The sequence below is a fragment of the Eulemur rufifrons genome, chromosome 16 (assembly GCF_041146395.1).
Source record: "Eulemur rufifrons isolate Redbay chromosome 16, OSU_ERuf_1, whole genome shotgun sequence".
Lineage (NCBI taxonomy): Eukaryota > Metazoa > Chordata > Mammalia > Primates > Lemuridae > Eulemur > Eulemur rufifrons.
Window position 1 is genome coordinate 96,439,959 of NC_090998.1, and position 27,721 is coordinate 96,467,679.

At 63.1% G+C, this 27,721-nt stretch overlaps 2 protein-coding genes across 15 annotated transcripts in view; both read right to left on the reverse strand.

Annotated features, from left to right (window-relative positions):
• PLXNB2 (plexin B2) overlaps positions 1–8,781 on the reverse strand; it is a 30,106-nt gene extending 21,325 nt beyond the window's left edge. For 4 of the 8 annotated variants that reach the window (XM_069490653.1, XM_069490654.1, XM_069490651.1 and 1 more), the window contains exon 1: positions 8,689–8,781. The gene's annotated coding sequence lies outside the window, so the exon portion shown is untranslated. Of the gene's footprint in view, positions 1–1,528; positions 1,811–8,688 lie in introns of those variants that run through there. The other 4 variants (XM_069490647.1, XM_069490648.1, XM_069490652.1 and 1 more) reach the window with 3 other exon arrangements.
• A 1,136-nt stretch (positions 8,782–9,917) lies between these two features.
• Positions 9,918–24,574, reverse strand: DENND6B (DENN domain containing 6B). 7 transcript variants are annotated; one of them, XM_069489485.1, is made up of 20 exons: positions 24,398–24,574; positions 18,649–18,687; positions 18,533–18,575; positions 17,838–17,950; positions 17,171–17,251; positions 16,551–16,656; positions 16,381–16,460; positions 16,239–16,301; positions 15,950–16,005; positions 14,582–14,704; positions 14,395–14,490; positions 14,208–14,302; positions 14,014–14,079; positions 13,633–13,697; positions 13,454–13,543; positions 13,331–13,384; positions 12,866–12,975; positions 12,680–12,782; positions 12,517–12,591; positions 9,918–12,445 (listed from the first exon to the last, which is right to left on the reverse strand). In XM_069489485.1, exons 1-20 carry the CDS (start codon positions 24,572–24,574, stop codon positions 12,323–12,325), a joined length of 1,758 nt encoding a protein of 585 aa, XP_069345586.1. In that variant the 3' UTR covers positions 9,918–12,322. The 7 variants fall into 7 exon arrangements, with proteins under 7 accessions (XP_069345586.1, XP_069345591.1, XP_069345589.1 ...); XM_069489490.1 differs by lacking the exon at positions 24,398–24,574 and adding an exon at positions 20,136–20,170 and having other exon boundaries at positions 18,533–18,570; XM_069489488.1 differs by lacking the exon at positions 24,398–24,574 and adding an exon at positions 20,136–20,168.
• Positions 24,575–27,721: the final 3,147 nt, after the last annotated feature.

Consider the following 27,721-nt stretch of genomic DNA (forward strand, 5'->3'; position numbering starts at 1 on the left):
CAAGCAAACACAGATTGAGCAATTTCTGAATGCTAAAATCAAATCGGCGCAAAGCAGTCAGGCCCAGGGGCAGGAAGGTCTCAGTCTGGGGGCTGCGCTAGGCCAGGCCAGCAGGCTGGGGGGCACCAGGCAGGGCTGGGACTGGGGGGCAGAGGCACTCAGGCACGGACAGGGACCAAGAAGGCCACCCAGGCACTGGCAGACACAGAGGAAGGGACAATTCAATTCCAGGCTGAGGTCCAGGTGGGGACAGGTGGGGGAGGGGATAGGTACAGCCCTCCACCCTTGGCTCTGTGAGGGGAGGCTGCCAGCACTATGCAGGCCCATCTAGGGGTCAAAAGCCTGGGAGGGCCCGGGCGCAGCAAACGCCAGTAATCCTAGCACTCGGGGAGGCCGAGGCAGGAGGATTGCTTGAGGTCAGGAGTTTGAGACCAGCCTGAGCAAGAGCAAGACCCCGTCTCTACTAAAAAATAGAAAAAATTAGATGGTGTGGTGGCACGTGCCTGTTGTCCCAGCCACTCGGGAGGCTGAGGCAGGAGGATGGCTTGAGCCCAGGAGTTTGAGGTTGCTGTGAGCGAGGCTGAGGCCACGGCACTCACTCTAGCCCAGGCAACAGAGTGAGACTCTGTCTCAAAGAAAAAAAAAAGAAAAAGCCTGGGAGGGAGACAGGCCTTGCACTAGGGACCCCCAAGGGCGGGGGAGAGGCCACCTCTGACAAAGTGGGGGCTGTGCCACCCCAGGGCAGGTGAAGAGACTTCTGAGTGGCTTGCTCCGCACGGGTGGGGGCTACGGAGCAGCGGGAGACCCCCGACCGGCCGCCGGGGGCGGGGCCTCTGCTCGCGACCAGCGTGCAAATCCGCAATCAGCCAAGCCCGAAACCACCGGGAAGAAACACATCGGCAGCGCAGCGCGAATCGCAGCCTCCAGCCTCGCTGTTTTCAAAACAAGCGCGAGAGGCCTCGGCGGGGGTGGGCGCGGCCTCCGCCCGCTCCAAGCCCCCGCCCCGGGCGCGCCCCTCGCAGGGCTACAGCGGCGGCCCCGGGGCGGACGCGAGGGGCCCCCCCGCACCCAGCCCCACCCCCACCCGCCTGGGTGACTCGGGTCAGAGTTCAGCCCCTAGAGCTTGCGGGCCGGGGAGGGGCATCTACTGGGTGAGACTCTGAGCCTGTTACCCGACCTGCGCCGGGCCGGGCACCCCCTCCGGTGAGGACGGCCCAGGCCCCCTTCCTCCCAGGCAGAGCCCCCTCCCCAGGCGACGCCGCCGCCAGACTCCCCGGGGAGCGCAGGGAGGTTACCTGGGGACGGCGAGGGAGGACGGCGCCGGGCGGGGGGCGAGGACGCGGCGGCAGCTCCTCCGGGGAGCACGGGGGCTGGGCCAGGGGCGCTGCCCGCTGCCACTCGCGCGCCCGAGCTCGGCAGTTGTCCGCCCGCGCCCCCCGGTGACTCCCGGCGCCCCGCCCCACCTGTTGGCCCTGCGCCCCGCGCACACCTGGAGGGGAGCGCGTGGGCTCCGGCTCTCTGGACCAGCTTCACCAGGCCCGGGGACCCCAGGACGCGCCGGGTGGGCGGGAGCCTGACTCGGAGTAACAATGACGGCGGTGGAGACGGTCACGTGGGCCCAGGGAGACTTCCCCTGGAAGCGCTCACCTGGCGTCAGGCAGGGTGAAGTGCTCCGCCGGCCATTACCTGAGTCTTCCCGGCCAAGTAAAGGGCAAGGTGAGCGCTTCGCCCCTGCCTCGGGTGGTCCCAGGGCTCCTCCCGCCAACCTAGCTGCCAATCATGCGTGACCCCGGACCCAGGGTGGAGGCCAGACTCACCCAGGTGGAGGCCAGACTCACCCAGGCGAAGGCTGAGCTCTTTCCGCACAAGCTGACCTAGGAGCAGGGGTGGGGCGGGGCGGGGCGCCAGGAACAGACTGGCTTCCTAGCCGGAGCCTTGCGTCAGCCCGGGAGCTCCCGCAGGACCCTGGGCCAAGGACACCTCCCAGGTAGAGGCTGTCACCAGCCCCTTCCCCGCTAGCCCGGGCTCGTGAGGTGGCTCCTCTCTTGGGGTCCGCCTCCCCTGCAGTCTGGACTCTGGGTCCCAGCATGAAAAGTCACCCCTGGCTCTTGGCAGTGATGAGGTCACCAGTCAAGGATCCTGGGTGTGCCCCAAGAAGCCCCGGGGCCTTTCTGCAGCATGCCTTAGGGTGCTCCCTGTCACCCTGCCCTGGCCTGGGTCAGCCATGGCCCCCACTTGCCTCCCTGTGGTGACCCTTCCCCAGCTGCACGCAGGCCACCTCGCAGCCCCTGTGGCTGCGGCCTGAGGTCGCCTGGCACCCAGGGCCTCTGTGTCTAGCCCTGGCCCTCAGGCGCCCCGTGAGCTAACCTGGCAAAGCCAAGGGTGTCCGCCCCAGCCCCTCCCTCTGTGCCCACTGCAGCCTCCACACACGTGGGTGCCCTGCGACTGGGGCCCCCACGATGCCAGCAGTCGAGCTGCCTCCCCCAATTTCCTGGCCCTCCTCTGCCTTCCCTCGGGCCACAGCCCACCTGGCACATCCAGGGCACGGGGCCTCCCAGGCCCTCGGACAGAAAGCGGGATCCAGTCGGCTCCGGAGCACGCTTCCCACACGCACTGGGCCTGTGGGCCCACCTGTCTCCTCCCAACAGCCCCTTTCTGGGCCCCAGCCACCACCGTCCAGCCTGGACGTGGCTGCGGCCCCCTCCCTGGCCACCCCCCTCCAGCCTCGCCCCTGCCCCTCCCGCCATGGCAGCCCCTCAGATCAGGAGCCCCCACTCCACAGGCTGGCTGAGGGGGCAGTGGGCACTGCCAGGCATTCAGGGCACAAAAACACGAGGCCTGTCGCCACTGCCAGGGGGCCATCAGCTCATCAGGACGAGGAGAGGCTCAGACGGGGGTGGGATTTGGGGGCCAGACTCTAACCCTAAGCCTTGCTGGCAACAAGCCCCCGGTGCCGACGTCTGCGTCCCTGCCCTGCCCGCAGCCCCACCCTGAACGGCCCCCACACATCTCCCCCTTCTCCAGCTCACCCCCACAGCTGGCGGGCCGGAGACCAGGTCCTGGCGGCTGCTGGCCAGGGCAGCCAGAGGATCATGGTGGCTGCAGCTGGCCCAAGACCAACTCCCACCCAGAGCCCCTTTTCCACCCCCGGGGGTGGGCACGGGGGCGGGTGGGTGAGGGCCCCAGCGAGTGAGGAGTGAGCAAGGCCTGTAATCTCGCCGTCAGCTTGTGTCAGCCTGTCAGCGACGCGGCGGTCACCCCAGCCCCGCCTCCCCCATCACAGCTGAACCCCACAATTAGCTTGGGGCACTGCGCCAAGTCTGTGTGCCAGACACCACTCACACACATGACCACGTGTGCAGGCACACACGTCGCGGTGCTGATGGGGGAGTCCAGCCAACAGGGGTCTCACCCCAGACAAAGAGCCTGAGGGAGAGACCCCAGACTCCAGGACTCGGGTTAGTCCAGGATGCCATGTGCGTGGAAGTGGGCAGAGGGGACTGGCTGTGCTCTGAGGGGCCTGGGCAGGCCTGGAGTCCAGGCTGAGGTAGGCAGTGGGCGGCGGGACCCGGACTTCCCAATGCGGAAATGCTCAGAGCAGGCAGGGCAGTGAGTGGGAGGTGACGCCTGCCTGTGGCGGGGTTGCGTGGGCGGTGCCGGGCAGCCTCCCTGAGACCCAGCACCAGCTCCCTCCTGGAGGCCTGGCCCGGTTCTTGGAGGAGCTGCCGGCAAGGACGCACCAGGGTCTGCAGGGGCCACTGCAGCCTTAGGTCTAGATGCTGAACTGGGGAGACCGCCAGGGAGCACTGCTGGGCCTGGGGGTGGGGCAGGTCTGCCTGGGTCTCCCTGTCTTCCCACCCCGACCCTGACATCCTTTTCTGGGTCCTGAGGTCCCTCAGGGCAGTCTCCAAAGCAGGCCTGACACTGGGGAGGCCAAGCCCCTCAACTTCTCTGGCCAACCTGGGGGAGCAGCTCTGAGCCGAGAGGAGGGCAGGTCCTGCTGGAGCCCCTCCCTCCCACCACCTGCCCCTCTCCCGGCAGCTTGCCCAGCTCAGCTCAACTTAAAATAGCTTCTCCCACTCCCTGGGCGGGAGAGGGGTGGCTCTGGTGTCAAGCGGGTGAGGCTGGGTGGGGGGCCCAGCTGGGTTCCCTCCTCCCCCTGCCCTGGGGGCAGCCACCATCTTCCCCAGAGAGCACTGGGTCTTGGCTCCAGAGCTGGCCCAGCTCTGGACACACCTGGGGGTGGTGAGGATCCACAGAGCCCCCACCTCCTATTTGTCTGCAAGCCCCCCTCTCTGTGACTAGGAGAGCCCCTGCAAGGCTCAGGTCACCCCAGCTTCCCCACCATCCCGCCAGGCTGTGGCCCCCCTGCCACGCCATGGCCGCTGAATCATGTGTCCTCCGGTCCCTTCCCTCCCAAGACAGACCCACGCTCCTGAGTCTGGGCTATCCTCAGACCCCCAGCACTTGCCTAGATTCAAAGTGAGGACCCAGGTGAAGACGGAGCTCTGGTCCCAGGTGGGCACAGTGCCAGCCATGGAGCGCCCTTTCACCAGGGCCACCTGTGCTGCCCGAGGGACAGCCCCCTGGGAACTGCCTCAGCCTCAGCACCCAGCTGAGGGCCGGGCAGGGCAGTGGGTGCCTCCTCTGAGAAGCTCTCAAAGCTGCCTGGAAAAGGAGCCACCACTGGCCTCCAGCCCCTCCCCCAGCACCTGGGAGGACTCCCAGTCACCAGCCCACAGGTGCCTGGTCTGGCCCCAGCAGGGGCCACCTGGGAAGAGCCCAGCCCTGCACAGGGCCAGCAGGCCGAACTGTCCCAGCCACAGGAGCAGACACCCTGCCTAGCCCCTCAGGGGGCTGTGTTGACACAGGTGGCCTCCCGAAAGACTGACATCAAGCCCTTTTCCTCTTCCTTGCTTTTGCCGAGGGGGGGCCCAGCTGGGGCAGCACAGACATCTGAGCTGGACACCGTGTTTCTCCACCCAGAGCCCCACAAGGGGACTGTGGCCAGCTGTGCCAGAGGGCCGGGACCCCTGCCCCAGGGCTGATCCCTGCCCCTGACATGATGTGCCCCAGCATAGGCTGCAGGCTGCTGGCAGGTCAGAACTGAGGCTGCACCCACACAGCCTCCTCTCCCAGCCGCGGGCCCCTGTGCCTGGACTCAGCTGGCACCAGAATGGGGAACTGCTGGGTTTCAGAGGCCATGAGATCTCAGGGGTCTGAGGAAGAGAGGTTGTGCGTACCGGGCCTTGCCCTGTCCCCAGGCGTCCCTGTTCCTGGCCCAGGGCGAGCCTCTCTCTCACCTGGTAAACCAAACCGAGACACCAAGCAGCTGAGGTGTGACCTCAGCCAGTCCAGGGGTAGCGGGGGAGGGGGAATGGGGGGGGGGGGCCTTTAGCCACAGAGGTGGGGCCAGAGAGATGGGAAACAGAACCCCAGCGCCAGGCCCTGACCGGCCCTAGGCTCCTCCCCTTGACACAGACATGCCACGGGGTGGGCAGACCTGAGGGTAACCCCACCAACAGCTCACTCTGCCGTCCCTGACCACCCTGGCTCCGTCTGGGCCCTGGGTCCAATCAGTCAGCGCCACAGCCTCATGAATTCCGCAGAGCAGAGTAAGGAAGACCCATTAGGGTGGGTGTCACACTGCGGACAGGATGGCAGGGGCCCAGGCAGTCCCTTCAAATGCCCTGGCTGACTGGGAAAAGGCAGCGAGGCCGAGAGGGCCACTGTGCCCGGGCCTGGCTTGGGGTTAGGGTGGCTGTGGCCCGGCAACATCCTTCCCTGGTCAGCAGAAAGGGGGCGGGGTCCTCACAGGAGCCCCTGCCAGGGGATGTGAAACTGCGGAAGGGAAGAAGGGAGAGGAACCATGTGTAGCCCGCAACGAGGAGGGCAGCCAGGGGCAGCCACTCCGAAGCCCCCACGCTGCCCAGCACCCCACCAGCCAATTGCAGCCACTGACCCACCCTTCCCAGCCTGTAATTAGTCAGAGACCCAGCCCTGCCGCACCCACAGCCCCACTCCAGACGCGAACAGCCACTACCCCCAGGGGAGGGACTCTGCCCAGCCAGCCCCCAGCGAACCTGCGTCCACCTTGCAGAAGGGTGGTCAAGGCTGGGCCCCTCCCAGGCCAGGGCTGGGCTCGAGTCCCGGTCAGCTCACCACCTTGTCCCACCGCCCATGTCCGGGGCAGGCTCTGGGTACAGGAGGCCTCAGTGGGTAAGAGAACTGCTCCCCACACCGTCGAGGCCCCGCTGAAGCTGGAGAGACTGCTCTGCCGCCCCCAGGGAGACAGCTTCTGTGGCTGAGGGCCTGGCACCGCAGCGCAGCCTGCCTAGCTCAGGGAAGGGACAGCACGGGGGGACAGAAGCCACAGCCTCTCCTGGCCACTGCATCCCCCTGCCTACACCCAGCACCCCAGGGGTATCATCAGCTCTGGCTCTCAGACTCAGGAATGAGGCAGGGGACAGGGCATGTGCCATATGGACCCCTCCCCAGGCCGCCAGCCCACCCCAGCGCCTTCCAATCCAATCCCTTCTGCTCCGCTGGCCTGGGCTGGGGCCAAGCCCCTGGGCTTCCTGCACTTGGGCCCCAGCTGCCAGCTCGGCCTCCCCAACGCGGTCCCCATGCAGGCCACTGGGCACATGGCCTCAGGCACACACAGGCCTGGACTCGGGCTGACGTGACAGCGTCCCAGAAAGCTCTTCACAGGGACCCGCCTCTGGCCTCAGTCTCCCCACCTGTGAGATGGGCTGACAGGTGCCACATCCAGGTTGGGGCATGTCTATCAGTCAGTTGCTGGTCAGGGAGTCAGCTGGGCTCAGCCTTAGAGATATCCCCCCAGTCAGCCTGACCCATGCTCCCCCCTGCTCAGCTGTCCTCACTCGGCAGGTGGCGTAGGGGGGCCAAGTGACCTGCCCCAGGTGTATCCCTGAACTTGGGTCTAGAGGGTGGCCTCAGAGGCCTTGAGGCTGTGCTGTGGGGCTTCTAGGGGTGAAGGGGGGTTCCCTGGCTGGGCCCAGAGCTCCTCCTGTCCCGTGGCCTCCTCCGGAGGGACCCAGGCCCACTCCAGGCTGGGCAGGGCCTGCTGGGGCCAACCCAAAGGTGACGCATGCCCTCCCACCCCGCCCTGCCCCCAACCGGTCTGAGCAGCCGCTGCAGGAGGTGGTGGAGCTGCCCAGACTTGCCTGTCCCTCCCTCCTGGGGCTCTCAGCTCACGGCCCCGGAAGTGGATCCCTCTCCCCCTTCGGGTGGCTGGACACGGCTGGATAATCCAAAATAATTCCTTCTTGGCAGGCGGCCCGTGGGGGAGGGGGGACTCGCATTCCAAACCCTTGTTTTTCTCAGTAACTTCCCTCCTTTACTGGGGCAAGGAACCCCTGGCCAGACCTCAGGCCTCCCCCAGCTCCTCAGATGGGGGTTGGGGGGCGGGGGGCCACCTGCAGCCCCTTCTCCTTTGGGAATTTCTGTGCTGATCCTACCCTCCCAGGGACCCTCACCTCAGGGCAGGGGAGGGAGAGCTCCGCGCCCCAGTCCAGCTCTCCAGTTGCTCCCTCCCTGCCAGGGGAACCCCGGGCAGGGGTCAGGCTGAGAGCCCCCACTCTGGGCACCTGAGGAGGCTCAGTTTTAAAGCCACACAGACTTGCTGTGCTTCAAGGCACAGGACCCGAAGTTAGACATTCAAGGGGCAGCTCCTTGGGCAGGTGAGGGCCCAAAGAGCCCTCCAGGCCCCAGAAGTTTGGACTGGCTTTGGGCCCTGCCTCACCCCTCCATCCTGATCTCTGCCACAGGCCACAGTGGGCACAGGCCTTTCTTCCTTTTCCAAGGAGCCGGGAAGAGGAGTCAAGTGACGTGGCAGGAAGCTCCAGGGCTCTGGAGCTGAGACCTCCAGATAGGGGAGGCAGGACCCCCAAATTCCACCAAGCAGCCTGACCACAGAGGGGCAGGAGAGCACAGCTACCCGCAGGAGGAGGCTCGTGGAGGTGCCGGCCAGCAGGTGAGAGGCAAGGCCAAAGCGCCGAGCACCTCCCCACCCCTCAGCCCCCAGTTCTAAGACTTCCTGGGTCTCGGGGTGTCCACCCAACTAACACACCAGTGAGCCACACCTGGGATTGCACAGGAGACCCTGCCGAGGAGCAGGCCCAGTGCCGGGGGTGTCACCCGGTCCTGGGTGCTGGTCTCCTCCATCCCGAACACTGCCCCAGGGGACGTGGGGACTGCCAAGGCCTGACAGCGTCCGGCCCCCCGGGGAAAGCCCCGGCCAGGCCAGCGTCCGTGCGGGCTCAGCCTGGGGCTGGGGGCCCCGAGCTCTTGCACATCAGGGCTTGGTGCGCGGATCTCGGGGCTGAAGAGGTGGGGGGCTTGGGCGGAGAGGGTGGGTCCGGAACCAGGAGGGATCCCACGCGACTCCCGCGGGACGCGGAGCCCCAGCCCGGCCGGGCCGTCTCCCTGGCCCCCGCGCCGCAGGCCTCGCCGGGCCCGGAGGAGCGTGGGGCGGCAGCGGCCCGGCCCAGCCCGGCCGGACGCGCAGGCAGACGGCGGCCCAGGCCCGCGGCGCCCTCCGGGCGGCAGCCGCCGCAGGTCCCCAAGGTCCCCAAGCCCGGGCGCGGCGGCCGGGGCGGAGCGGCGCCGACGGCGAGGCCCCCGCCGGCGCGACGCCCCCGCAGGCCCTGTCCCCCAGCTCCGTACCTGCGCGTCCGCCGCCAAGGCTCGATGGCGCCGGGCCGCGCTCGGCGCTGCGCTCCGGCCCGCGCTGCTGCCATGGAGACCGGCCTTTGTGTGGCCGAGGAGGGGCCGGAGCGCGCGGGAGCCGCCGGCCCCGCCCCCGACAGGGGAGAGAGGGAGCGGAGGGCGGGGAGGACGCGGGAGGGGAGGGCCGGGCCGGGGCTCCCCGCGCCCCCGACCTCTGGTGGCCCAGCGGCCGCCTGGGCGCGCCGCGTCGGGGTAGGTTCGGCCCCGGTTCAGACCCGGGTTCCCGCCAGGCAGCGCCCTGCCCACCCCGCCGCTGTCCCAGAACGACTGCGCCCAGATGCCCCTCGGCTTGGGCACCACCCCAGGAGCGCCCCAGGCGGGAGCGGGGGTTGGCGCTCTCGGTGGAGCGGTGCTCCCGGAGGCCGCAGGAGGGTCCTCCGGGGTCCGCAGGTTCTCTCTGAGATGCGTGGGGCACCAGAGCCTCACTGCCAGGCCAGGGACAGGCCGGCCACACCTCTGCCATTGTGGGGGGTGCTGGCCCTTGACCCTTTTCCAGAGGTCTCAGCACCCCCAGCCTCCTGGAGAAAGAGGGCACCTGGCAATGCTCTCAGGACACACCCCTGGTCCCCAGTAAGTCTGGGACCTCCTGGACCCTCAGCAGCACCTCTGGGGACCCACCACCCCTGGGGTTCCAGTTCCTGGGCTTGAGCCGGCCCCACTTTGGGCCTCCCAACCCCCATGCCCTGGTTCTGAGGGAGGACTTGGGACCGGTCCCCAAACCCTAGCCCTCACCCCCACACAGGGACAGTCCTTCCCTGGGGACCTGCCTTCCACCCAGACTTGCCCCCTCCTTGCAGATGTGTCTGCTCCTTCCTGCGGGCCTCCTCCTCTGCTCCTCCTGCCCCCTGCCCTGGGGACCGGCCCCCAGTCCTTAAGAATTCCCCAGGCCAGACAGATGAAGCCATTAAGGAACTGCTCAGAGTCACTCCTTAGTTCTTCTCTGAGTCTGCCTTCCCCCAGCCCCAAGCAGCAGGGCCTCTTCCAGCCCCAACCTTCCTTCCCCCTTGGGCCCCGAACCACAATCCCCCCGTGCAGAGGACCCCACAATTACCAGGGTTTGACAGGGTTGCCAGCTTTTATCAAAAAAGGAAGTGAAAAGACAAGCATTGTGTCACAAAAAGACAATTTAATAAACCAAAAAATGTGGGAAGGCCACTATTCCAGACTAAAAGGGAACCTTTAAATAGAAGGCAGGAAGCTGGAGGGAGAAGCCTTATCTTTCCTGCCCCACAGTCCTCAACCCAAGCCCCTCTCTGGCCCCATCCCAGGCCTGCCCCTGGCCCTCTCCGGCCTCCCAGGGCCGTGGCCCCTGCCCCTCAGCAGCCCCCGCCCCACCTGCGGCCCTTCCTCCCTCTTCACTGCCTGTCCCTGGCCTGGGTGTGGGGGGGTAAGGCCACGATCCAGCCCAGGACACGGGACAGAGGCTGCACTGCTCAGAGCTGACCGGACCCTGGGTAGGCAAGGGGGCCGTCTGGGGGACAGGATGGAGCCGCGGGTCCCCGTCCACCCTGGGCTGTGCCCCCTGCTCTGCTGCTTCTGCACTGGCCGCCATGCCCTCCGGAAGAGGCTCCTCCCACTTCTATCCCCCAGTCCTGCTGCCCTAGGCAGAGCTGCCCACCCTGCCAGTGTCCCTTCCCCGCAAGCCCCACCCCCAGTGGTCTGGAGGATGAGCCACTGTGGGGATTGCTGCCCCCCGGCCCCCGTGCGGGTTTTAGCCAAGGGTCCTGACTGAGGGCAGCGAGTGGCAGGACCTCCACCGTCCCCTCAGCCCCAGCTGTGTCAGCCAGTGTTTCAGCTGGCCACACCGAAAAATGGTGACATCTCTGCAGACCCCCCTAGGGACCCTCCCCTCAGCAGGGAAGCGGGCCCTCGGTGCCAGTCAGGAGCAGGCCATCTGGTGCTGCCTTTGGGTTCCCAGTCTCAGCCGGGCTGTGCGGCTTGGCCCTTTGGAAGAACAGGTTCGCTACGTCCATCTGCCTCCACTCAGTCTGGCTGCTTGTGTCCTGGACCCTGCACCAGACTGTTCGGGCCCACCTGCCCCTCTCCATCACCCTGTCCTGTGCCTGTGATGGGGACAGTGACAGGCTGCTCTAGGCCATGGTCAGGGTGGACAAGGCCCCATGTACAAAGTCCTGAGAACAGTGATAGTGCTGGAAACGTGGACACCAGGCACACAGACACCTGGCTTGTGTCCAGTGCTCAGCCAAGCAGCGTGGCAAGTGGTCAGCGATTGCTCACTTCACCCCTGCTCACTGGAGGACATGGTCTAGGGAGTCCCAGTGAGAACCCATGAGCCCATGACACCTGCTGGAATCGCACTGAATGAGGCCTGCACCTCCAGACTGGATGGGGCTTCAGCAGAAAAGGAAAGCCCTCCCCCAGCCCTGTACACGCTCCACCAGGACCCAGGCTCGGGGAGATGGACAGCACCTTGCCCAGGCCTTGCAGGGCACAGACCCAGTCTCCATGGACGGGCCCTCCCAGTAGCTACCATCTGGCATCCACACGGGGCCTGCTCTTCCAGATGAGGAGTATGAGGGTCTGAGTGGCCAGGATACTTACCCACAGGCACACAGTGGGGTGACGCTGAGCTGGGGCTTGGCTGCAGCTCTGGGTCTACACCTTAGTGTCCACCCTCCCACAGGCCCTGACAGTGCTGTCACCACATGCTGAGTGGTGACAGCCCTCTACCTTGCTGGGCCCAGTGTGTGGAGATGTCATACAAGGGGGACAATATGATCCAGAGGTGGCACCTTTTAGGGACCCTCATCTCTCACCAAGGAGCTCAGCTGCACCTTGAGGCGACGGAGCCATGGAGGTCCAAGCTGGGGAGGCAGGGCCAGGCTGCAGGTTGGGTGTTTGGACACAACGGGGCCACTACAGCACCTGTCCGTGTCCAGGCTGGTGCCAGGTGGGGTGTGGGAGTAGGAACCGGGACAATGGCGTGGACCCTCCAAGGGCTGGGCTGAGCCTGCTCTCCCAGCAGGGGTGCTGGGCCCCACACTGCCCCTGCCCACCCCACCCCCACACCACAGCCCTGGGCAGGTGGGGCCCAGAAGGGCACCAGGGCAGTGGGCAGAGCTCCCTGCAGCAGAGCAGCCTCTCCCTGCCACGTCAGTGACCGTGGGCAAGACAGGGGCAGGTGGGCTGTGTGAGGAGGGGCCTCCCCGTCAGCTGCCTCCCTCTGTCCTGGGCCGGGCAGCCCGCTGGGGCTAAGGGACACATCAAACGCGACGTGTGGGGCTTGGGCAGATGGACACCAGGAGGTGGACGCGCCCAGAGCAGCAGGGGCTCACGGCCCACCCCGCCCCCTGGCCTGCGGCCTGTGGAGGGCAGGTGGGACCCAGGAGGAGGGAGGCTCTGCCAGCACATAATCTCCCAGTAGTCAGGGACCAGGCTGTGGTTCCAAATGTCACATTTACTGCTGGGACAATGGTGGTGCAGGGAGGGGAGCCCCGAGCTTGGGCGGGGGGCCAAGGCCTGGGAGCTCATGCTTGGCCGGGGGCCACCACCGCTGGGGAGTGGCAGGCCCGGCCAGACTCCGCCCTGGGACCATGCACCTTGGCCCAGCCTAGGGAGGGCACAGGACGGCCTGCAGGTCCTTGGGCAGGGAGCGGATGACCATCTCGATGTACAGCTGCGCCCGCTGCAGCGTCGCCTCCGTGACGGGGAGCTGGTGGGCCTGTGCCCGCACCTGCAGGGCAGCCGTGGTCAGGGGCAGGCGCACCTGCTCGCCAGGCCGGGCGGGGCTGGGAGGCATCTCACCAGCTTCTCCCGCAGTTTCAGGACGAGGTCCACGACCTCCACCTCCGACTTGTCCTTCATCCAGCTCTCGATGTTCTGCCAGGGACAACAGGGGGTCCTCGGTCGCGGACCCGCTCCCCGCCCGGGGCCTGGGCTCGGTCCTCCACCCCCGGCCCTCCCTCACCGCCTCACAGATGGCCTCGAGGTGCAGCGCCTCCAGCTTCTGGGCCATCTCTCTGTGCCGCTGCCGGTACCAGCCGTCAAAATGGGGGGACTTGAAAAATCGCCTGTGGGTGTGAAGAGGCAGCGGCTGCAGGGCTGACCCCGTGTGCTGGGTGGCACGGGCAGCCTGCACCTACGGCCCACCCACCTGTAGAGGCCCAGCCAGTCGCCTTTGAGGATGCAGGTGAGCTGGGGCCCCGCGTGCTCCAGGCTACGCAGGAAGTCGTCCTGGCTGAAGGGGCGGATCTGTGGGGGGGTCTGAGACGGGCCAGGTGAGCCGGCACTGGCCTCACAGCCCTGCAGACCCTTCCCAGACACACTCCTCGCACGTCTGAAGACCCCAGCCCCCACCCTGCCTGGCGCAGGTCCCAGGATGGCCCTTCCCGGGGAGGAGCCCTGAGCCCCTCTGGGGATCCTGCCAGACCCTCTCCCTTGGGCCCCTGTTTCACACACTTTGTGACCCGTGGTGCACGGGGCCTCGAGCCCTGGCGACAGCTCCCGCACACCTGCGGCCTCCCGCCCCTCTGCTCCGTGGGGATGCCTGTCCCCAGCCTTCCCTCCTCTGGGGTGGGGACGCAAATCCACCCTCCCGGGCCCCCACCTGGACCCCCACCTTCCAGGGTGAGATGCTCTTCTGCAGGGGCATGAGGCTGGCCATGTAGTGCTCCTGGGGGGAAGCGCAGTGAGCCTGGGGCCACGGCCCCCGCCTCCCGCCCTCCCTCTGCCCGGGCCTCACCAGCGGGAAGATGAAGCTCTGCGTGAGCTCCAGCAGGTGCCGCCTCAGCAGGGCGCTCTGCGCGTCCGAAGGCCGCTTCCTCTGCACACCCTGCGGGAGGCCGGGGGGCTGAGCCCCAGGCAGCCTTCACACCACCCGAGCCCCCCGTGTCCCCAGCCCCTGTCCCCACCAGCCCGCACCTTGAGTAGCCGTTTGAGCAGCACCTTGTCCCGGTGGAGGTGGGCTGTGTACGAGGTGTAGAGGCCTGGCGGGAGGGCAGAGCTGGCACCCTGTCCTCCGGGGGCTGAGCCCCCACCTCCCACGGCCCCACAGACGGGTGAGGCTGCGGCGTCTCGTCGCCTGCACCCGCACACCCCGCCCCCCCCGGCCCCAGACACAGAGAGTCCCACTGAAAAAGAGAAGAGAGTTCCCCCACCCCAGGGACTGTGAGCTCCGCTGCCTGAGCCCTGGAAGAAGAGGAGGGGTAGTCGGGAGGCCTGACTGTCCCACCCAGGAGACCTGCCAGTGCCAGACAGCCCCCGCCACAGCACAGGGGACCCCAGCCCAAGGGGAGCACAGACCTGGCTTGGTGTCGAGGGTCTTCAACCTTGAGGGCTTTTTTAGCTTGACCTGCTTAGGAAGGTCCCCTGCGAGATGTGCCCAGTGGCCAGCGTCAGGCCTGCAGCTCTGGCCACGCCCACAGGCTCGGCCCTCCCAGAGGTCCCACCCTCCATGAGGCTTCAGACCCCCACCAGCACCTGCCCAGGAGCCTCACCTGACATCCTGGGCTCCCCAACCCGGAGGATGTGGGGCCAATGCTGGAGTGTTTTGATAAAGAAAGGGTTTGTGACTCCCAGGACCACATTTGGTCTAGACGGAGAGAGAAGAGAAGAGGCAGAGACAGGCCCAGGGACGCGGGGCGAGGGCGAGGGCGAGGGCAGGCAGGGAGGACGCGCACTTACGGGGCCTGCGCGCGAGTTGTGAACTCCTTGAACTCGCTGTCGTGGATGGTGAAGTAGGGGCGGAAGTCGCAGCAGAACTTGAGGGGCTGCAGGCAGCTACAGGGGTGGGCGGCAGGGCACAGGTGAGGGGCAGCCGGGCACACAGGACGGCCCAGTGCCCCCGCCTGGGACTCAGGCAAGGTGGTACCTGGTCAGGGCCAGCACCATCTCCGAGGACACGTCGGGCGAGGGCGCCAAGACCACCAGGGGCTCCCCGAGGAGCATGAGCTCCCACAACGTCTGCACGTGGGTCAGCACAGGCCGGAAGCACCTGTCGCCAGGCAGGGGCAGTCGGGGAGGTCAGGCGGGGGTCAGGTGGGGTGCGGAGGGGGGCCTGCGTGTGTGTGTGTGTGTGTGTGTGTGTGGCCCTGCTCCCCCGCCCACTCCCCCCAGCTCAGCCCTCTCAGCAGTCTGGGCTGGGACCCGGCTCTGGTGAACACGGGGCACCGCCCCCGGGGAAGACGGTGCTGAGGACATTTGAAGACAGGAGTATATGTCAGGCCACCACGGCCACGCCACACTCTGACAGTCCATCTGTGCTGGGCCTGGCCCTGCCTGTGAGGGGCTGGCAGTCTTGCAGTGGCCCTGAAGCCCAGGTAGGGCCCGCTGATCCTGGTGGGGCACCACAGCCAGACCCCTGCTGTCACCCTGGGCGCTCGGCCCCCTGCATTCAGCCCTTGGCTCCTGCTGGGCCCAGCTCAAAGCCCAGGCTCCCTCGAAGACTCACGCAGAGAGGCAGAGAAGGGTAGCCTCAGGCTCGAACGTCTCCCTCTCCTTGCCACCTGCCTTCCAGAACCTTCCTACCCCCCACCCCGTCCCCATTTCCTCTGAGTGCAGACACTTGGGCTTGGTTTCCTCATCTGCACAATTCTCCCTGCAGAACTGTCCCAAGGGCCCCTCACCAGTGGTCCCTCCAGGCAGCCCCGCCCTGCAATGGCCACACACACACACACACACACACTCACACACACACACACACACTCACACACACTCACACACACACACACTCACACACACACACTCTCACACACACACACACACCCCCCCCACCACTGACCTGCACCCCCACATGCATACACACAACACACACCCCACCCACGTACATGCACACACCCACATGCACACACCCCACACATGCACACACCCACACACATGCATACACACTACACACGCACCCCACATCACACACATGCACACACCCCACACACACTACATATGCACCCCACATCACACACATGCACATACCCACACACATGCACACACCACACAGGTATATAGACATACATGCATGCAACACACATATACACACACATGCACACACCCCACACACACTACATATGCACCCCACATCACACACATGCACACACCCACACACATGCACACACCACACAGGTATATAGACATACATGCATGCAACACACATATACACACACATGCACACACCACACACATACATGCATGCACAAACACACGGTGGACTCCCCCAAAGTGGCGGGTGGCACCCTACAGGGCTCACCTGAACAGGTCCAGCTCATGGACGCTGGTGAGGACCACTGGGGCTGGCAGCAGGTTCTGAGGGAAGGGAGGGGGTCAGGCCCCAAGCAACACCTCTCAACTGCCCAAGGAGAGCCCGTGGCACCTGCCCTGCACGCCTCCCCCACAGCACCGGGCACGATGGGGAGCCCCCAGCCCTGCACTGAGACATGGTTTGGCTACCCCGCGGGGGGGCCGGCAAGGCAGGTGAGCTGCCACCCGGCCCAGGAGTGGGTCAGGTGGAGCCCACCCCACTCAGCCTCAGCTCACACCTCCTGGTCGCGCTGCTGTGGAGGGCTGGGCTCAGGCTTGTCCACCCTGGACGGGATGCGCACCTGAGGAGGAAGGGGGCGGCTGCCAGAGGGGGGGCTCAGTGCACCTGCAGCTCCTGCTCCCCAGCCAACTGGCGCTCACCTGGACAACAACTCCCATGACAGGTAGGTTCAGGGTCTGCCCAGGCACAGGGGCGGGCCACTGGTCAATCTCACTGCAGACTGTGGACACAGGGGGCCGGCGTCAGGAGCACTCCCCACGGAGATGCTGCCTGCCAGAGCCCAGCAGGGCCAGGCCTGACGGCCACTCACCTGCTTCCAGGCAGGGCGCCAGCTTGTCAAAGTACTCGGGGGCCATCAGGCTTAGCAGTGCCTGGAACAGCCGGACAAAGGGCAGACGGGACACCAGCACCAGAGACTGCAGGGCCACAGGGCCGGTCAGAGGGCGCCTGGCTCGGGGACCCCTGAAGCCAGGCTGACATCCCACCAGCCCCATAGGACAGGCAGCTGCCCCAGGAACAGCCCAACTCAGACCCCAGAATTATCAGACGGAAGAGAACCCAACACCTGGCTCACAGGGAGGGGAAACCCCTAGATGACAGTGGGGTGGCTGGACCTTGGGCCTCCAGAGAAACATACATGGTGGCCACGATTTCTGGAATGATCGCCCCAGGGGCCAAGCAGCTTTGACTTTCAGTACCTGAGTTCAAGGATGAAGTTGTTCTAACCCTGAAGGTGTGATGAGGAACTGCTCCCGCCAGCAGTGAGGGCAGGAATGTCCTGGGCTGAGACCAGGGCCTCAGGCCCCATGCTGGGCAGGGAAGGGGCTCAGTCCCCAGAGGGGCTGCACCTCCAGGAGGGTGGGCACTCCTGGAGGCGCAGGGCTCCTGGCCTGCCTCTCAGCAGCACCCCCAGTGCGCCCAGCAGCTCACCTTCTGGAAGTAGCCCCTCTTCACGGAGCTGTCCTTCACCTGCCTGAAGTACACGTAGCCAAAGTAGTGCGCAGGCTCCCTCTGGAAGCACAGAGCACAGAGCTAGCCAGGCCCTGCCCCCCCAGACCACTCTGCCAGCCCAAGGGGCAGGGCCGGGGCTGCTGGGGAGAGAAGCCTGGAGAACCAGCTGCTCTGATGTCCCTGCACCCTGGGGCCTGCCCTCTGGCCACCAGGCTGGAGGCGTCCCTGGGTTAGGTCCTTGGCTTGGAGGGTGGGCCACACCACTGCAAGGAACACCCCTGCTGACACAGAAGGAACCGGCCCACACAGCAGAGCCCACACGCAGAGAGGGGCTCAGGGGAGGCCCACACAGGGCCCCGCTCATCAAGCTGCACCCTGTGCAACTATGCAGACGCCAGCCTGGATGTGTGGTGCAAACGAAAAGCTCCAGGGGCCCCGGTGGGTCCCCAGGAGAGCCGGCCCACTGTCAAGGACGGTCCCTGGGCCTGCAGGGCAGGTGTGGCTGTGGCACGTGGTGACTGCACAAGGTGGGCCTGGCCAGCGCCACCCAGGCCCAGGCCTTTGAAGGGGCTTCTCGCTCCACCCTCGTCCTGCAGGGCCCCTAGGGAGCAGGGGAGGGGCAGGCGGAGAGGCAGCCAGCGCTCACCTGCAGCGCCGCAGGGGCCCCGCTGTCGTACTGCCTGTCCTCGGAGTGCCAGGGGCTCCTCTGCCCTCCACACTGACGCATGCGGAAGCTGAACTGAGTGTCCCCAAGGCAGCCTGAGAAGGGGCGGCCCCAGCACACGTGTCAGGGCTGGGAGCCCCCCTGCAGGCACTGGAGCTGGGTCCGGGGGGAAGGGTCCTGCGAGGCTGGCATCTGCTGGCAGACATGGCCCGAGGGAAAGGCCAGTCCCAGGGCTCTGTGTCTCTCGGTGGGCTCCTGCCCTGACTCCCGCACACCCCACCTGATGGTCTTAGAGTAACCTCAACACACAGAGACACACCTGCAGATTGTCTGGGGGAGACTGGCTCAACCTGCCCGGGACAGAAGACCAGGCATAAAGGGCCGCGCAGACACCTGTGCCGCAGGGACGCAAGCGGGAGGATGGCCCCCGCTCCCAGTGGCCGCTGCGGTGGGTGTGGGAGACCAGCCTCTGCGGGCCCCTCCGTCCAGAATCACCTCTTCCCACAGAATCTGGGGAACCCAGCTGCCCTGCGGCATGGAGATCGGGGTCTCCACCGACTGGGGAGCGGACAGGCATCACCCCCCTGCACCACAGGTGGCTGTGCTGCCCCCGGCCTGCCCACAGGGGCTCCCAGCTTAGCCAGTGTCCATCCCTGGGAAGAGGAGGGGTCACCTACCTGAGTGGGAGTCAGGGAAGGACAGGTAGCAGATACTGCTTTTCTGAAACATACAAAACCTGGTGAGGGCTGTGCCCTCCTGGGTGACGTCCACTCCCGAGAGGGCCGGGACCCACCTCCTTGTCTGTGAGCCGGAAGCCGCTGGGGTACACCAGCTGCGGAGGAAGACAGAGCACCTCATGCTCACACCAGCCGGCTGCCACGTGTCGGGCAGGTGCGGAGTCTGTCGAGCTGCAGGTATATGCCCGCTGAGGCTGGCTCGCCCTGGCTCCCTCCTCCCCTGACCAGCACGGCCCCGGCACGCCGCGTGCTCTGGCTCCCTGAGCCCTCGGCCAGCCAGAGGCTTCTCTGCTCCCACCTCCCGGGACCCTCTCAGCACAGCCAGCACAGCTGGGTGGGCTTCCTGCCTCCTTTCTTATACCCCTCGTCCTCAGGGCTGCCCGGCCAAGCCTCCCTCTTGCCCAGGCGGTACTCGGGCCTCCCTGCGCCCCCAGCCCTGATGCTGTTCCCTGCAGCCTCAGAAGGGGTTTCAGAGCCCCCTGACGGCCTCTCACTTGGAGTGGCCACAGGGCCCGAGGGTCTCGGGCCACGCCACTCCCCCTGGCCTCCTCGCCTCCGCACGCTTCTGCTCAGAGGTCCCCTGCCCTGTGATGGCAGCTTCCTGCGGGGCATCCCCACCCCTTGCCCGGCTCAACTGCCCTCCCCCTCCCCCAGAGCCTGGGCCCCAGCTGCAGTGTGGCGAGTGACCAGCTGGACAAGCCCACAGCCCCTGGGAGTGGATGGCCAGTGATAGCACAGGCCCTAAACCACAGGCTCTGCCAGACCTGGAAGACAAGCTGTGCTCTGGAGGAAGCAGCAGGCCGGGTGGGCACGGCTGGGGGCCCAGCCCAGCGCATCCACGCACAGGCACGTGGCCAGAAAGGACTTCCCGCATGGTGCCAAAAGGGCAGGGAGCCCCGGCTCCCATTCCCAGCGGGCTCCTGCGGTGTCTCCTGGGCTGTGCCTGGAGCCTGCTGGGGGCCTTTGTGCACGGCCTCCCTCACTCTGCCTCCCTCACTCTGCCGTACTTCCGTGCCAAGGAGGTGGGTCTGGCTGAGGTTTCTGAGCCGTACCCTAGCTGCACACAGCCCGCTCTGCTGAAGTGGCGCTGCTTGTGGGCGCGTCTGGTCTGGGCTTGCTGCTGGGACCTGCTTTGTCTCTCCTGCTGCGTGCTAAGGAGGCAGAGAGCCTGTCCTGTGACTTCCGCCTCCCAGCACCTGGCAGGTGAGAGACCCTCCCCAAGTGCAGCATTTGTGGACTGTGTGAAGACGTGTCTAGGAGGTCCACCAGGACAAGCAGGTGAGGCTGGAAACCTTCATGTCAGAGGGAAGCTGGTCACGGAGCTGGGCACCAAGACTCGGTCAGGGAGTGGAGGGAGCCGGGGGAAGGTGGGACGCGGAGGAGGATTTGTGGGGCTGGGCCCATGGGGTGCTGCAGGACAGCTGCATCTGCGTCTAGAGGAGAGCTGAGGACAGGCGGCTGCCCGGCAGCTGGGGCAGGGCCACAAGGGGCTTAAGGTCAGGGGTCTGGGCCTGGCCTGGTGCTCGCAGGAGTCTGGCAGTACCTGGGCAGGCCAGCGCAGCTTCTGGGCTCCAAGCCCACGCCCAGGGGCCCCGTTAGATCATCTCTCCAGGGAATCCACGTTCACAGGCTGGCCCATCCTCCTTGGGAAGTGGCTCTGGGGTCCCGGCCCAGCCTACAGGCTGAGAGCGGAGCCAGAGCTCAGCTGACCAGGGTGGGCCACGCCACGGTGAGTGGCCAAATGCAGCTGACCCTCAGAACAAGGAGTCCTCCCAGGCCAGGCTGTGCCCTGCTAGGGTCCCAGGAGGCCCTGTCCTTTTCCTCTGCGCCAGCCTGCACGGGTCGCTGCTCCTAGTCACCTGGCCATTCCTGAGTAACGTGGTGAACTTGTGTTTGGAGAAGGCATGTCTAGGAAGTGGCTCGCAAAGTGTGGTCTGGTTACCCCTGGGGTCCTTGGGTCAAAGCTATTCTCATCCACTAGTGCCTTCGTCACTCTCTTCCTGGTGTAGTTCCCAGAGGCTACGGCTGTACTATCCGGTGGACTGAATGAGGAAGCTGGTGTGAGAATCCAGCTGTCTTCTATTTGGCCAGATGCCAAAAAGGTTTGTAAAAGTGTGAAATGATGCCACACTCTTCTCACTAAATTGCTTTTGTTTTGGAAAATATGGTTGTTTCTCATTAAAAAATGTTATTTATACTAATACAGAGAGTGTTTATTGTTTCTTAAATGAATTAATGAATAGTTTTTAATTTTCTCAGTTTTAAAATAAGTTATTTATTTATTTGACACAGGGTCTTCTATCACCCAGGCTGGAGTGCAGTGGGGTGATCACAACTCACTGAAGCCTCCAATTCCTGGGCTCAAGCGATCCTCCCGCCTCAGCCTCCCAAGTAGCTGGGACTTCAGGCACATGCCACCACGCCTGGCTAGCTTCCTTAGTTTTAATTTCCAGTATATTAAATGTTGATAGATACAACTCATACAAACAAAAGTCTTTTTGGGGTCCTCAATAATATTTAAAACTGTAAAGGGGTCTTGAAACTGCAGTGTGGGAACTACTGCCTGGGGGAGTATGGGTGCCGCCATGGAGAGCTCTTTGGGCATTCTAGCCATGGGTCACCCCAGAGACCTCGGGTGAGCTGAGATCGTGGAGCCAGGCCCCTTCCTCAGCTTACCCGTACGGCCCTGCCTACCCCCTCTCAAGCCGGACCACTTGCCTTGTACAGAGGCTTCAGTGCTGCCATTGCATGGGACCCCCAAAAGCCCAGTACTCGGGGATCCTGTGAGGGCTGGGGGGTCCTGTGAAGGCTGGGTTCCTGGAGGGCTGAAGCACTTACTCTCTGTGTCTCTAGCACAGAGTGTGAACTCCAGGGGGGCAAGAGCCTTGTCTTGTGGTTTACTTCCAGGTTTCCTGTGCTGGGTCCTGGCAGTGACAGCTGCTCAATACTTGATTTACTGGCTGGGTGTGGTGGCTCACACCTGTAACCTCAGCACTTTGGGAGGCCGAGGCAGGAGGACCACTTGAGGCCAGGAGTTCAAGACCAGCCTAGGCAACATAGCAAGACCCTGTCTCTATAAAAAATAAGAAAAATTAGCTGGGTGTAGTGGCAAGGCCTGCAGTCCCAGCTACTCAGGAGGCTGTGGCAAGAGGACCACCTGATACCAGTAGTTGGTGGCTGCAGGGAGCTGTGTTTGCATCACTGCACTCCATCCTGGGCAGCAGAGTAAGATCCTATCTCAAAACAAACAAACAAACAAACAAAACTGATTTACTGAATGAAGGACAGCTCCTTGCGTCTGCTTACATTGGCTTTTTCCTGGAGGGATGACCTGGAACACATTCCCCTCCCGTGTCTGGCCGCCTCCTCATCCTCCAGTTTATTTAGCTGAGCTCATTTCTCCCCCTGAGCCACGTCCTTCCCAGCTCAAGTCTTCCTTCCACTCCCAGCGCCAACACGTCCTGGGGCTTTGCAGAGCTGAGCCAGGCTGACTTGTGAAGAAGTGAGTGCAGGGTGGGTGCTCCCTGACAGTCTGGGGGTGCACTGAATGACCCTGATCTCCTCCACAGCTTCCAGGGAGGGAGGAAAGGCAGACGGAACCCGACGGTGTCACGAGGACAAGCCACGGATGGATTCACTGCCAGAGTTTTACACAGAAAACGAACCAAAGGGGCCTAGGTCACTGCTGTGGAGCATTTCAGAGATGACCCTGGGTCCCCAACACTCCCCCAGCTGTGCGGCCTCAGCAAAGGCGCAGAAGCCCAAGCACACACAGCCTTTAACAGTATTTGCTTAGAATTAACTTTCTGAGTGGTTAAGTTTTAGAAAATTATACATGAGAATGCCTTAAGGAAATAGAAGAATCTCTTACCTCTTTTGTGATCTTGTTTTTTTTTAAAGAGACAGAGTCTCACTTTGTCACCCAAGCTGGGGCACAGTGGTGTAGGATCATAGCTCACTGCAACCTCGAACTCTTTTTTTTTTTTTTTTTTTTGAGATAGAGTCTCACTCTGTTGCCCGGGCTAGAGTGAGTGCCGTGGCGTCAGCCTAGCTCACAGCAACCTCAAACTCCTGGGCTCAAGCGATCCTCCTGTCTCAGCCTCCCGAGTAGCTGGGACTACAGGCATGCACCACCATGCCCGGCTAATTTTTTCTATATATATATTTTTAGCTGTCCATATAATTCTTTCTATTTTTAGTAGAGATGGGGTCTCGCTCTTGCTCAGGCTGGTCTCGAACTCCTGAGCTCAAACGATCCGCCCACCTCGGCCTCCCAGAGAGCTAGGATTACAGGCGTGAGCCACCGAGCCCGGCCGCAACCTCGAACTCTTGGGCTCAAGCAATCCCCTCACCTCAGCCTCATGAGTAGCTGGGGCGACAGGTAAAGAGCCACCGAGTAGGTGGGGCGACAGGTAAGAGCCACCGTGGCTGGCTAATTTTCTTCTTCTTTCTTTTTTTTTTTTTACAGACAGGGTTTCCCTAGGTTGCCCAGGCTGGTCTTGAACTCCTGGCCTCAAGCGATCCTCCTGCCTCAGCCTGCCAAAGTGCTAAGATTACAGGCATGAACTTGCCTTTCTTATGATTTTATGGGGAACAATTTGGGCAACAATGTTGAAGTCAGAAAGGGGGCTCTGCGGCCTTGGGCAAATCAAATCACTTCACCTCTCCTCGGCCCCTCCGCCCAAGTGGTGCTGTTTTCAGCAGGGCACCTGGTGGGGACGGCGTGTGGTGGGGTGAGGGCCGCACTGGCCGTGCCGGGCACAGTGCCAGAAGTCTCACTGAGAATTGTACTTCTCTGCTTAGAAGACTTCAGGCTTCTCATGGCCTCATTGAGTTCAGCAGGGCCTTAGAAAACGTCTCCTAACCGCAAGGACATGCTGCAGTAGCTTTCCTGATGACAACTCTTCCGCCCCATCTTGGCCAACTGCAGTTACGGGAAGCTCATTACCTATCAAGAGGCTCCTGACAGTGCAGCCTACCTCCCCGGCCCCTCCACCTGCAGGTCAGCTCCCTGGTCCCTGCCATGGCCTTCAGGGCACAGAGAAGGCCTCCTTGAGTCTGGCATTTTCACCTGCACTTGGAGGAAGAGACGCTGCCCGAGTGGGTGGGTGGGGGGGAGGCTTGCAGGCAGTGGGAAGACCGCATCGCAGGCCCAGGCCCGGCCAAGGTGGGCACAGCAAGAATGGCACAAGACCAGGGTGGAGGAGCCAAGCAGGGGCCCTTGGAGTCGGGATCCGATTCTACATGAGCAAGGAGGAGCTGCAGGATTTTAAGGAGAGCCACGAAGGTTGAGCTCTGGGGTGAAGTTAGGAGGGGTAACCTTGGTGATGGCAGCAAAGATGAAGGATCTGAGACCCCTGTTGTGGGGGAGCTGTCAGCCCTGCCCCGGGTGGGATGTGGAGTGAGGGGAGGGAAGGAGTCAAGGGATCCATGGGTCCCTGGCAGCAGCAACCAAGGGGATGAAGGTCTCGTTGCTCCGGTGGGGAAAGGTGGGGTGGGGATGTGACAGATACCTATTAGGAAAAATTGAGGCCAGCCCGGTGCGCTCTGGGAGGCCCAGGCGGGAGGATCGCTTGAGGCCAGGAGTGAGCTATGATCGTGACACTGCACTCTCCAGGCTGGGCGACAGAGAGAGACCCTGTCTCTAAAAAAACAAAAAAGAAAAAAGAGAAAACTCGAAAGAGTACCACTCTGGTGACGCAAAGGGCAGGGCCCTGTCTCCTCCATCGAACGTGAAGACAGACCCAAGCGCAGCCTCCCTCTCCCGCCGGGCCCCTCCGCCCGGAGCCGGCGCCGCCCGCTCACCTCCAGCGCCTGGCCGAGCTCCAGGTCGAAGGTGACCACGCACACGCACTCCAGCCAGGCGGAGAAGCGCGCCCAGGCCGCCGCCGGCGCGCCCGCCGCGGGGCCCGAGGCCGTCGGCCCGCCAGCGCCCAGGCCGCCGCGAGCCCGGCGAGGCCCGGCGCCCGACGGCGCGTCCATGGCGGCGGCTCCCGGCTGCCCGCCGCGTTGCCGGGGGAACGCGGGCAGGGGGCGGAGGCCGGGCGGCGCGGGGCGGGACCGCGCCCGGGAGCAGTCGAGCGCCCGCGGGCCAGAGCGGCCGGGCGCAGCCCCGCCGAGCGCACCAGCGAGAAGGGCCCGCGCGGGCCAGAGCGGCGCGGAGCCCGCGGGGAGGACTTCCGGAGGCGGAGGCGTCCTCGGACGGGCAGTCTGGGACTCGAAGGGCTCGGCCTGGGCCTCGGGGTCTTCCAGGGGCGCTGGGGGGCCGGGCTGGGGAGGCCGAGTGGGGCCGCGAGGTTGGGCGAGTTTCCCGGCCTCGCCCCGCTGCGCATCGGCGTCTCTGGCGGCGTTTTCACAGCCGAATTTCGTCGTTATGGCGCCCCATTCCGCCGCCGGGGGCGCGTGTGCCACCACGTCAGCGCGTTCCCGAGCGGCCCGGGCGCCCGGCTGCTCCCGGGGTTCCGGGTCGCCGCCGCAGGCGTCTCCGCGCCCTCGGGCCGGCCCGGCGGCGCCAGCGCGTTAGGGCTCAAATCTTCAGGTGGCAGATGCAGCCAGGAGGGCGCTTCGTAGGGGCGGAGAGCCGGGAGCCAAGCGGGAAGGGACCGCAGGAGAACGCGGACACCTGACGATCGTGCGTGTCAATCACCTGGTAACACCCCGCACCTCCTGGAAACCCGCCCCGGACCGGGCCAGTAAAAGGAAACCACCTTGGAGTCGGTAACGTTTCTCCACTCGTGGAGACTGTCCCGTTCTTCTATCTGGAGCGTATTCTGACGCTGTGTAGCTTTCTTCTCTTTCTTTTTCTTTTCTGCAGTGACAGCTGTTTGTGTGGAATTGCTTCTTGTCTGTGTTCACTCGCACCGGCCCTGCTTGCGATTCTTCCAAGCAAGGAGCCAAAGAACCAGGACATTTCTCTCCAAAACCCAACGCTGACGAGCGCGGGCTCTCAGAAATGCCGAGCCACCGGGTGCAGTTTTACTTTCCGGGCGGGGAGACGTGGGAAGCTGCGGCAGACCCCCTCCCACCCAATCTAGGGCTGCCCCCCAGCGGGGGGTCTGCAGAGTCCCCGCCCCGGCGTGCAAGGGAGGGTTTGGAGCCGAGGGGCAGTGACTAAGACTCGCGCACATTGACAGACCTGCTCCCGAAAGGGTGTTTCGTCAACCCAACCGTGGGCGTCATAAACGATGGTGGTCCCTAACACCGTAAGACCATAGTTCTGTATTTTTACTGTACTGTTTCTATATGTAGATGTGTTTAGAAATACAAGCACGCACCATTGTGTTACAGTTGCCTACAATATCCAGCACAGTTACAGGCTGTACTGGTGTGTACCCTAGGAGCAATAGGCTGTACCGCATAGCCTAGCTGTGTTGTAGGCTGTAGGTTTGTGTGAATACACTCTGACGTCCACACAAAGATGAAACCGCCTAAGAATGTATTACTCAGAACACATCCTGTCATTAAGCTATGCATGACTGTCTTGTATTTTTTGTGAGAGCCCTCCATTCCCCGGTGAGTGGGGCTAGGGTAGGCTAGGCTGCAGTGACAGCTCCCAAGTCTTCGGTGGCTGGTCCCCCCATGCATGGACTGGTGGGAGGGTCAGGTGGCATCCCTTCACTAGCTCTGCCTCCAGAACACATGGTCTCGGAGGTCGCTGGCAGTGGAAAAGACAGACTGATGAGGCCCACTGGCCAGTTTTGTCCACTGGCTTTTTTTTTTTTTTAGACAGGCTCTCTGTCACCTGGACTGAAGTGTAGTGGTGTAATCATAGCTTGCTGCAGCTTCAAACTGCTGGGCTCAAGTGATCCTTCTGCCTCCGCCTCCCGAGTAGCTGGGACTGCAGGATGTACCACCACAGCCAGCTAATTTTTTTTTTTTTTTTTTTGTATATTTTGTAGAGTGGGGTCTTGCTCAGGCTGGTCTCGAACTCCTGGCCTCCCAGAGTGCTGGGATCACAGGCGTGAGCCACTGTGCCCAGCCTGTCCACTGGCTTTTAATTGCTTTGGCCAAGAAGTGATAAAGTTCTGCTTAGAGTCCATCAGCCAAAAGTAGTCACATGGTCCCAACCAGGGAAATGTGGGGCATATGGCTATTTGGTGAGCCACAAAATTATTACCCTTTAGAATTATCATAATTAACTTAAGGTGCCATTATTTTATAAATAGCTAAAAGGAAGCTGCTACCAATTGCACAGTGATTAGCTATCAAATGTTTTCAAACATTCTACTATGAAAATGTTCATACAGAAAAGAGAAATGAACTGTACAATGACATTTACCTATTACATGGAATCTACATTTATAATTAATATTTTGTTATGTTTTATCCCATATCTGTGCATCTATACATTCCTGTATCCATCAACCCATCTCATTTCTAGATGAATTTCAAAGACAATTGCAGACATCCATACACTTGTCCCTAAGTGCTTCAGTATGTATGTTTATTATTATACTTGTTCTCGGGATTTTGTTTTTCTCTTTTAGGTAAAATTTATACCTAGTGAAATGTGTGAATCTTACATGGACTCCCTAATGAGCTTTGACGCATGAACACGTCAATGTGACCCAAAGCACTAGCAAGATACGGAACGTTACTGTCACCCCGGAAAGTTCCCTCATGCCTCTTTCTAGTCAGTCTCCATACCCAGACTCCATTATTCTGATTTTCTGCACCTCAGTCCAGGCATCTGCTGGTCTGCATTCTGTCCCTGCGGTTTTGCCTTTTCTCAAAATTTCTTATAAATGGAAGGTACAATGTGGTAGGCTAAATAATTGCCCCCCAAAATGTTTATGTGCTGATCTCTGGAACCTGTGAATATGTTATTTTACATGGGGTAAAAGGGACTTTGGATACATGAATAAATTGAGGATATTGAGATGGGGAGATCATCCTGGGTTATCTGGGAGGGCCCCATATAAGGGTCCTTTTAAGAGGGATGCAGGAGGAGGAGAGTCAGAGAAGGCAATGGGATGACGGAATCTGAGAACGAACTTGGAAGATGCAATGCTGCTGGCTTCGGAGATGAAGGAAAAGACCATATGCCAAGGAATGCAGGAAAAGCTGGAAAAGTTAAGGAAACAGATTCTCCCCTGGAGTTTCCAGAGGGAAGTTGACACCTTGATTTTA

Excerpts from the sequence above, each read along its gene's own strand:
- DENND6B (XM_069489483.1), bottom strand. The coding sequence starts at position 19,499 with ATGGGAGCCGGGGCTCCCTGCCCTTTTGGCACCATGCGGGAAGTCCTT. Across the intron at positions 18,764-19,086 it reads GGGCCCTGTGGCCACTCCAA|CTCGACAGACTCCGCACCTG; the intron begins GTGAGAGGCCGT and ends ATATACCTGCAG. Across the intron at positions 16,461-16,550 it reads GGCGCCCTGCCTGGAAGCAG|TCTGCAGTGAGATTGACCAG; the intron begins GTGAGTGGCCGT and ends CTGTGTCCACAG.